Here is a 10,972-nt window from a genome sequence, read left to right on the forward strand (position 1 = left end):
AGCACAAGACAGCTTTCTCTATGGATGATCCGCTTGCTGATTTCCTTAGATCTTGTTGCTCTCAAGTCACTTCTGCTTCTAACAAGTTTAAAATTTTAGTTGATATCTATTATTTTCTTTAAATGCATTAGTATTTAACCCATTATTATTATTATTATTATGATTGAATGAATTTTTTGAATATATATATAATATTTAAATAGATTACTAATCTTAGTTATAAGGCAATTAGAATACTAAGACCACAGCAGCATGATAAAATCGAATGGCAACCACATAGTATGCATTTTTTTTCAATTGATGTTTCTTTGACAACGTGCATCCACCAAATCAAAATATATACTATGAATAAATAGTTTTAATACAACACAGCACGTTTCAAGAATTGGGGAAAAAAAGGAAAGAGAAAAAAATAACCAATAATCTTTCCATTTTTTCCTTATTTTTTCCATCTTTCTACACCAAAAGCCAACGACTGGCAGCCCATTTTTTTCAAGAAAATTGAGATACTAGCCTCCAGATAAATTAGGCAACACCCCCAACATCACATCTTCTGTCATCTTTCAGCCTATTAACTTATGCGAGGTCAGTCCAATTGTATGTACGTAAAATGGTATCGCAAGACTTCTTCGTGGCCATGGTTTTAAGTTCCCAAGAGAAACCGAAAAACATCACTCACTGAAATGACACCTTCTACTCGCTTACTTCCAGCTTCCACAATGACTAGGCGTCTCACCTCTGGAAAACAAAACAAAAGAAAGCCACCAGAAAGCCATATAAGGAGAGGACAAGGAACATAGGCCAAAAAATATAAAGATGTACTACAATATGGAGCCAAATATATTATTTCCAACACAATTAAATTGTTAGAACAGTATGTTGAGAAAAAAAACAAAAACCAACCCGGTTTGGATAATCTCTCCATGACCTTATATAGAGGATCAGAGCGTAAACACATGTGACATCTTTGGCTCGTGTATCCATAAGTTGAAAAGGGGTCGTCTCTGTACTGCAACGCCTATAATTCCAACAACGGACAGTGATGAAGAAGCAGACAACATCAATTCATAGTTTAGCATCCAGTTAATAAAGGTCGCAACCATTTTCTTCCTCGTGTTTCAATTTCAATAAACTAGTTCAAAGTTTCTAGAGACCACTAAAGTTTAAATCAACTGTAGTTAGTTCCCCTACATTAGTAATGTGAATGTCCAAATATTATGAAAAAACAAGAAACCTAACAGGATTAGAGTCGGTGCAGATAATAGCTCCTGCCACAAGCTTGGAGCAAAGAATTAACAAGCAGTTGCCATTTTATGATTATCTCCCAGCAAAAGCATGGATTCATTGAACTCAAATAAAGTTCCCACCAGTCAATGCTTTTTTCTCGCAAGGAAAGATTTAGAAACAAGCTGTTTAAATGATTTAGAAACAAGCTGTTTAAATGCTTGGAAATAAAAGTTTATAAACTTGACCTTTCAGCAGCATCCAATGCCAACTGAATGATAGTTCATACCTGATGAATAGTTGTTTCTTCAAGATTAATGTGCGTATACAATTTGTCCTTGGTCAAAGACGTTATATCACTGCTTGAAAAATCAATGAACACTGTTATGCAATGCTGATAAGTGATATCAGCCGTAGGCAACACACACTACCAATTGAAAGATGACTGAAATATTTTACTAACCTTCGAGAGTATATGTCCAATAATGAGTCATTATCATCAACAATAGGAATCGAACTAACTTGTGCTGCAATAAATAAAAGTGATATTCTGAGATCCGAATTAGCAGCTTCAATTCGTGCCATATCAAATGGCTAGGGAATAACATCTTCAATGTACTTAATAAAGCTTTTATACTAATTATAAAGCAATCTGATGTAGTTATCATTTCAAGGAATTGATTTACAGGACTAACAGAATTAAGAAACTCATTCCTTGTATACCATTAGGAGAACTCAGTTTCAGAGCATTCACATTGAATTATCCCTGTTCATAAAAAGATAAATTCATCACAAATAACTTACTTATTTAATGAATATTCAAGCCATTTCCTTGGAACAAAATTCAGTCCCACATGCTTCTAATTAAATAATTCGAAATAAGATCATAAAAAAGTACATATGGATCAAACAAAACTTAGTCAACCACACTAAAACGGCAACCATTGTCGAGGGGAGTTCTCTAACGATTACCAGATTTCACTTGAAAATTTGAAATGTTTAAGAATTCATAATAAATTAGTTGATGCACATGTGAATTATTTCAGGACAAGGAACGCAGTTGGAAGATCGAATTAAGGCAAGAATTGAAGGGATATGGACCCATCTAAGGTGCTCTCCATTTTTCAGAGTGCTAGCAAATCTAAAGATTACTAGCTACCTTGAATTAATAAATTCAGTGCTGTGCTAAGTGAAGCACTTGGTCTCAACAAAGCCAGCAGACGCCCCTTCGGCTCTCCAATTTTGGGAAGCCAAGTGCCAACAGGGATTGCACAAATTGGTAATTGAAGTACTGGTAACAAGCTGGTTGAATTTTTGAAAAAACGGCAAATACCTGTCAGAAGAACAAGATCACAACAGAATACACACACCAGTTATTTGACCTTTTCCTCTTCTATTCTAAAAAAAGAGATTTTACACATCATTTTCTAAGCAAGCACACATGTACAATATGATAATATAAGCAGCTGTTTCAGTTTCTCACATTTGAGTATCCCTGAAAGAGAAGCAAGATATAACAGGTGTTGGTTTGAAGCATCCTCAGAAGGAGAATGGATAATTGGAACTGTGGCTACACCGTTTTGCAAAATCTTCAAAGCAACCAATTTCAGATTGTCATCTGGACCAGCCTGAAACTCATTACGTCAACATAAATAATAGCCCATCTGCAAATCAAATTGCACAAGACATGCAACCAATGGATTGCAGATGATGATAAAATTCAATTGCATTTTCACCCGGCACATGTTCATTATATAATCTAATCTGCTACACAGACTGAAACACTTTCCTTAATGTCATATCATTGTAGTGATACGAGACCAAACAAAAGCAGAAGATAACAAATGCTTTTAAGAATGGTGTACAACCTCAGACTTCAGGCTGAAAAAGTTAGAAATAATAATGAACTTATTTATCCGTTTGTAAATTAGTTTTGGGTGTGATGGTTTACAGCACACAAAGTTATTCCAACACAACACAAAAAGGTATTCCAACTGTTATTTTCATTCAATTAAAGAGCACCAAAATTTGTTTGTGGCAGGTTCCAGTACAAAATTTTAAAAATCTAGCATCCAACAATACAAGATCAAGACTTACATGCACAAGTTGTCTAGAAACTGCACTCCCTCGCCCATCAATATGATTGTTCATATATGATTTAGCTTCTTTCCAAGCAGATATAGTGTGAGTCTCAAGCTCTTCCTCTGTTGGGCTGGAGCCATGACTGCCAAGCTGCCAAACCAATTGAAAACATTATTTTGAAAATAAAAATAGAAAAGTCGAGGTTTCTCACAACAAAATCTAATAGAACACTTAACATCATAGTTGTCAATAGCAAGCGTAGGGCCGCGAACCGAAGCCCCGTGGCTACGGGGCACTATGTGCACTGAACTTCTAAGTAGCAAGTGTTCTCGTCGCTATCATTGCGATAACGGCGCTATCGTAAAGCAAAGCTACATGACATTTTTTTGAAAGTAGCGGATATGTGTAGGCCCATTTTGCACAATTTTTAGGCTCAATTTGCACAATTTTTATGTCATTCTATTTCAATTCAACGTTGTTTCTCCTCTTTTGTTTCGATCTTTTCCGCTTCTCCCAATCAACCTTAGCATAACCCTACAATTCTCCATTGTTTCTCCTCTTCCGTTCGTGGCTCGCCGGACTTCGGGTTGTCGACCGCCAAACTTATATAAATAAATGCAGCTTCATTCAAAGAAAAATGAATAGATAGGCTAAAAACGCCTGAATGTTTTGGTGTTCATTAAGTACAACAGAGCTATGAGGCATAGATATGATAGTCGTGATAACATCGATCCTATCATATGAGTGAAGTAGCTGATGACAATGCATGATTGGTAGGGAAACTGGAGGATGAAGAGCCTGACTTTGTTCGTGATGGTGATGATTTGACTTGGCAAGATGTTGCAGATGTTGGAGTAGATGAAGCTCCTTATACATTGAGGAAATCCGAAGAAGGCCTCGAAGGCGACCCCTACAACTATGCAGGCCCCAAAGACAACCACCTCTACACCTACAGGATGTTCGAAGGCGGCCATATCTAAGTCAAGAGGGAAAAGGCTAATAGTAACATCTACTACACTTAATGTTATAGATGAAGAGGATGAATTCGACTTTGATGAAGAAAGTGAAGAAGATAATGATGCCGAGAGTTACACAATTTCAAATGAAGAAGATGGTCTCGATCTTGACGAAGAAGCTGAAAATGAATTTTAGATTATGTTTTTCTAGTTTTACAATTGAGGTTTATATGTTTTGAACTTATACATTTGTTACTTAAGTATAAACTGTTGAATTGATATTACTATATGCTATATATTATATATTTATATACTTGTAGCGCTTTACTTTCAAATTTCGCCATGCGCTATAGCCACGGGCAACCTTTGCGCTACGCATGATTGACAACTATGTTCAACATCATTATCAAATAACTGATAAGTTGTTAATTGCTTACCATACACCAAAGATAGCAATCAATTCTTCATTCACATATATATTATGAATGAGTACCAATGGAATAACGAATTGAGCAAGTTCTGGTCTTGCACCGGAAATTATGAGAAGGTGTTGCGCGAGGAAAGCATCTAAAATTTATCTGACAAATCATGTACCATAAGTTCCGGTACTTTCATAACAAAGACAGGCGAACTTTAAGGCATAGATTTCTAAAAACTCAATAGTATGCTGAGAAAGACATGCTACAATTAAAGGATGATGACCATCAAACCAAGAACTTCAGAAATATTCTAATCATGGAGCCTAATATGATTTAATATTCAGTAATGTATTAATAACTTTGAAACAAATCGACTCTCCCTTTGTGCTTCAAGCACTGAGAATGGCATACAATGTTATTAGGTGTACTTGTTACATGGGTGATGGGACCCTTCATAATATCAACAACCATGTCCTGGATGAAGTTGGTTAACTCATCCAATAATTGAAAAGGGCAGCAGAGGGAGTGGATATAAAAAAAATCAATCATCTTTCTGTTACAAAAAGACAACTTTGGAGCTCAGTTTGTACCTCCCTCATAATCAAAATAAAATCTAGCGCACTGAGAATTCCAACAAACTTTCCCTTTGAGAAGTCCCACAAGGGTGCCATAGAGATTCCCTGTAACAAATCATTTGGTTCAGAAGCATGATGCACGTAGCAGAAAAAATTGGTAAACAAAAGCATCGAAAAAACAAGTACAACAGAAACATTCAAAACAATTTTTTGTAGGCAGACATTAATACAACACTTTTGGTTAGTATAGACATTATGAGGAAACTACAAAAATGAGACTTCTCAGCAGACCTTTTTTTTAAAGAAAATGCATGTGCAACAATAGTTAGTGTTAAGCTATCAATTTTTGTTCTATACGCAGAAAATGTCAGTACAGGGATTCAAAACTTAAGGAGCAAAACTGGGTGACTGGTGTTGTAAATCAGTGCTTGTTGTTTATCAAGGCACAAGCAATATTGTCACCTGATATGAAGTGTATCAATATTTTCAGCTATTAAATATACATCTACAATTATCCAGGTAGTTACGTGATGGTGAAGCAGATTGTGCTTGTTGTGTATCAAGGCACAAGCAATATTGTCACTTTGTATGAAGTATATCACTGTTTTCAGCTATCAAATATACATGTAACAATAATCCAGGTAATTATGTAACGGAGAAGCAGATAGTCGATGTTTGTTGATATAGTAAACCAATAATAGCCCGTCCGGTGGGCCTTTGAAATAGCTCCAATGTTCAAATAATATCAAAAAGTACCTGCTCATGCAAAATATGAAATGCTTGCTTTACAGGAAGATCCACATCCAAAGCAATAACCTGCAAACAAATTCCATTTTCTTGAATGAACAAATAATGTTGAAATGCATATGAAAGTTAACATCAGGACAAATAATAATTGCTCGGACCTTTCCAGATTCAGGAAGCAACTCATATGCCATGTGAGAAGACAAGAACACAGCAATACGATGCTGGGACATCACCAAATCTGTATCTGACATCGTTGGAAATGGCCCGTTCGATGCTCCAGCAGAGGAGCGAATCTGTGAATGTGACAGTTACAGGCTAATTTTTCTCGTGATTGATCAAAATAAATTTCGTTTTATTATATATTAGTACCAGAAAAGTTAGACAGTGGGAACAGCTGAAAACAATTAGATACAAAAACAAGATATCTTCAGACTAAGAAATGCAAGAGAATAAAAAATTATCAAATCCGAATTCATTTCCCAATGATTAGGTCAAACTGTAGCAATAAAAATTAAATAATACTAGATAACAAATAAACAGGAAAAATTTGTCAAGCAATTAATTCTAGCACACCCTCAGATTGGGCGGACTGGAAAGGAAATGGTGAATATTGAAAAATAAATGAATCAATGTTCTTCCACACTTGATCGGAAAAGGCCAAAATTAGTTGCCACAAGTTACCAAAACAATAGCTAAAGACCTGAAGATGCCAAAAAAGGGTAACAGGAGACACTCATGATAAATGTAGAGATGAGAGCTGCAATCTCATACCATGCGCTGAAGTGCCCCGTTATCAACATCCATGCTTGATCCAGGGCCAGAGTGGGGCACTTGCGGGCTTAATAATGCAGGATGATATTCAGATTCCCTAGTCAAGAGGATAGTATTTACAATTCCAATATTACTGCTGATAAAAGGCTGGTGCTCATCATGTCTCCATTCACCATCAACAACGAACTTGAACTGCAAGAAACAGTATTTTCCATATCACAGATTTCAAACAGCTAGCACTAATCAATACTGAGACTGAGGCATATATTATCAAGTTCAATCAAAACTAAAGCAACTCATTAACGTTATTTTTTCTTTTTGCAGTATATGACTCATGGCCCTTAATGGAGAATTCTAGTTAGAGACTAGTTAACTGAGTTAGACATCTCTGGATTACGCTATTTCAAATTACTCTGGCTACAATATCATGTATCACTAGCTGCTCAAACAAGCACAAGCACCAACGTTTAGGAAGAGTACAAGGATTAAAATTTCAGGCTGGATTGGCTCATTCAACAGCCCAAATCATCATTACCAATGATCTCCTCCAAACCATTAAGCAATTCCCTCGTACGTACATTTATTCACTGAGGTTTCAGAGAACCATCTACAGTTTGGAGAGACCAGAGTCTCACTATTCACCAGATAGGTTCGAACGGTTAAGCCATTTATTCTGTATATAAACATGTGCCCAAGTAATTCATGATACAAACTACTCGAAATCAGCACTTTTAAGATTTGACTAAAAAACAATTTAACGGGTATCAAAAGGCTAAGGACTAAAACTTATTGCATCCCCCAGCCAAACTAAGATAATCCTAAAGAAAGTGAGACTTTCTTTAATTCCTGGTTAACCTAATATCAAAATGCAAAACCAACCTGGTGATAACCCTGCGGTAAGCTACAAATTGTCTGAAACACAGTAGGGCAACCCTCAACCGGAGTCATAGGCCATGGCGTCCACCTTTCGCGAAAAGCATACGACACTCCGTCAATTATCACAAAAGTGGCAAAATAAAGGAAATGCATAACCAAAATCGGAACTGTATTTAAAACTGCAAGTACACAAAATATGGTACATTGACGTTTGAGTTCATTAACTCTCACCCAGTAAACGAGCCACTGATATATACATCTCTCCCACCGTAAGGCCACACAAAACGTGTGGGAATCAGCACCATTCCACTTTCATGCTCATAATCCATACCGCAAAAAACACTGAATTTAACCCCGAAAAATCCTAACTTTATTCGTAAAACATCACCCACATAGCCCCACAACAAGCTCTGTTGTGATTCAACAGCAATACGAAATCATGCAACAACCCAGAAACTCATTCAACCAAACATCCCGAAGCAAATAAAAATTATGGCGAATGCTGCCTCAAAAATAACAACTTGATGCAACATCCACGAATTTTGAATCCGAAAACCACGATTTCGCGGATTAAGCTTTGAAGAAGCCACCGACTGTAAAATTCAGAAGGTTATAACATGCAAAAGAGGCATCAAATTGAAATTGCAGGCAAGCATTTGAAATCGAGAAGAATTGGGCAAGTGTTGTCAGTGGTAATCAAAGGAAAGGGGAGGGGGAGAGGGACGGATATTAGTTGAGAGATAATTAACCCTAAGCATATCTATTTATGTATTGTATTGTATTTATTTATTTATTTATTTATTATTATTTATTTATTTATGATGTATATAAATAATAAAAAAATTAAATTTATATTTTGTTTCCAAGAAGTGATTTTGAGCTTCAACTCGGTTTAATCTAATAAATCCAATTTCAAAAAGATTTTTTTTTTAAAAATATTGCGTGTGAAAATTATACATAAAATGTTTGTATTTAGTGTTATTTCAATCTATTTCCCTAAGCAAGATTTTTCGAATTCGATAATTTTTTCTAAACTAATCACGTTACTTTTTTGTGATGATTTGCATTGAAATATTGAGTTTTATATTTTTTAAAAAATTTTGTTATCATATTTATTGAAATCTCAATATTTTATAGTTATATTGTTTTGCTTGTATCAAAGACAAGACGATATAACCCAAATAATATTTTTTCGGGTGATCTGGTAGCATGAGGTTTGCCCAATATGATTTATTTAATTATCGTAGTTTACATACTACTGTATTAGTTCGAGACTTTACATAGTGTGGACTAAAAGATAGCGATTGCAAATTTTATCGTAATAAAACAATGGAACCAATTGCCATTTCGACATAATTTTCCGATTGAAAAAAAATAGACGATGATATTTTTTTAAAATAATTTGAGGACAGAAGAATCTATGATAGGGGAAAATGTTCAAAATGGGAGAGTGACATCTAAAAGCAAATGATAACCTATATATCTGACCCGAGAATAAGAACATAATCCGACCTAAACCATTGTAGACCTGAGCCTATTCACAAAACTAATGAGCTCATGTTTGATACAATTAAGCTAGAGTAAGAGCCAAAACCTCACACAAAAGCCAAATTGAGGCATCTGGCTCAAAAAATTGAATGTGTTATCCAAAAATATTGAGGAATGAAAGCCATCTTGGTGGCTCAATCAGATAAAATTCACAAGCCTCCTAAGAAGGCTCGGGAAGAAAGAAATCAAGGATATTTGTGAAGAAGAACACCTGAGCCGCTGAGAAGAGGAGCTCAGGCGTCGTCCCGAACAACCAAGGGGCCACTCCCAATGATCATACTCCATCCCGAGGGGTTGTAAACATGATCTCTCGAGGACCTACAGATGGGTACTCCAACATAGCATGGAAATCAAGTGGTCGGAAGATGGAGAATGCAAAAATCAGTGATAGGAAGATCTGAACCAAGCCAGCGATATCATTCAGATCCAAAGATATGAAAGGATTTTCTGACCCGCACAATGATGCATTTGTTATCTGAGCCATAATATCTAACTATGAAGTAGCTCGATATTTGTTGATTCTAGGAGCTCAGTCAATGTACTATTCAAAAATACTATGGATCATATGGACTTGGGCAAGTATAATATGAAGCATGTTGTCACAACCTTGTTTGGATTCACGGGACATGCTATTAATTCCATTGGAATTAGGGATGTCAAAGGGTACAGGTTTTACCCAGACCCACAATGGACCCGTCCTGTCTGGGGCGGGTTTGGGCATACTAAATGGGTCATGGGGCTGGTCTTGGGTTCAATTTTTCAGACCTTTCTGGGTATGGAACTGGTCATGGGTCCTATAATACACACCCCATATATGGATATAAATACTTGAGGGTTTTAGTTTTATTAATTTTCATATTTTTAGCAGTCCACCTCAACCATCGACATCTCTGATTCTCTCATTCTCCCACAGACTCTCACTTCATTTCTTTAGCCACCATCAGCAGGTAGCACCGCAACAGCTCAGCCATCGCCATCGACCACCGCGGCCACTAGCATAGTTGGAGAAGGGAGGTCTTGAATACAATTGCTTTGCTTAGCGTAGCTATTGGATTGCCAGTTAGTTTTATTGATCTTTTATATCGTAACATTATACTTTCTGAAATTAACCCTGGTAATAATGCTACTAGTTTTCAAGACACCTGTTCTGGATTAGATTCCCACGGGGTGTATGAGTGTGATTTTCTTCTTAGAAAAGAAAAATACCTTTGTTAAAGACCCCTTCTTTAACAAGTGTAGGTTCATTGGCTCTAAAAAGTTGTCCTACCAGTAATTATACTTCCTGGCTACCTGTAATTCATATTTTCATATTTAAATTTATTAAATATTGTGAACTAACTTTCATATGATTTGAAGGTGAGTTATTTATATGAACAACTTCCTACTGTATCTATCCTAATTATGTCAATTATATTGTTGATTTTAATATACTTTAATAGAGAAATTCGTGTGATATAGTCATGTGAGTATTGTGTTCTTGATTTATGATTTTGTGGTTGTGTCTTGGAATCCAATGTGCATATGTTCTTTATTAAATTAAATATCTACTGCATTCAGATTCGACAAAAAAACCTTGCAGAATGAATTTGCTACCGAGTTCTAAATGATTGTGTGGTTATTTTCTTATTATAGATGGAATCTCAAGATGAAGATAATTTTCTATCTTCTACAAATCTTCTTTATAGCAATACAGTGATTCCTTTTCAAGAGAATAATGAAGGTGAAGGTATTGAAGAGAATAAAGACAGAGATGATAACATGGAAGTTGAGGAGA

General features: G+C 35.8%; 1 protein-coding gene across 1 annotated transcript; it reads right to left on the minus strand.

Annotated features, from left to right (window-relative positions):
* Window positions 1–280: 280 nt before the first annotated feature.
* LOC142547788 (sucrose nonfermenting 4-like protein) lies at window positions 281–8,398 on the minus strand. Its single transcript, XM_075656245.1, has 13 exons — window positions 7,882–8,398; window positions 7,654–7,738; window positions 6,775–6,966; window positions 6,162–6,296; window positions 6,013–6,072; window positions 5,272–5,361; window positions 3,322–3,456; window positions 2,708–2,852; window positions 2,384–2,557; window positions 1,688–1,751; window positions 1,514–1,583; window positions 904–1,018; window positions 281–738 (listed from the first exon to the last, which is right to left on the minus strand). The coding sequence occupies exons 1-13, from the start codon at window positions 7,977–7,979 to the stop codon at window positions 644–646; spliced, it is 1,458 nt and encodes a 485-aa protein (XP_075512360.1). The 5' UTR covers window positions 7,980–8,398; the 3' UTR covers window positions 281–643.
* Window positions 8,399–10,972: the final 2,574 nt, after the last annotated feature.

The sequence above is a fragment of the Primulina tabacum genome, chromosome 5 (genome assembly GCF_025594145.1).
Source record: "Primulina tabacum isolate GXHZ01 chromosome 5, ASM2559414v2, whole genome shotgun sequence".
In the NCBI taxonomy this organism is placed as follows: Eukaryota; Viridiplantae; Streptophyta; class Magnoliopsida; order Lamiales; family Gesneriaceae; genus Primulina; species Primulina tabacum.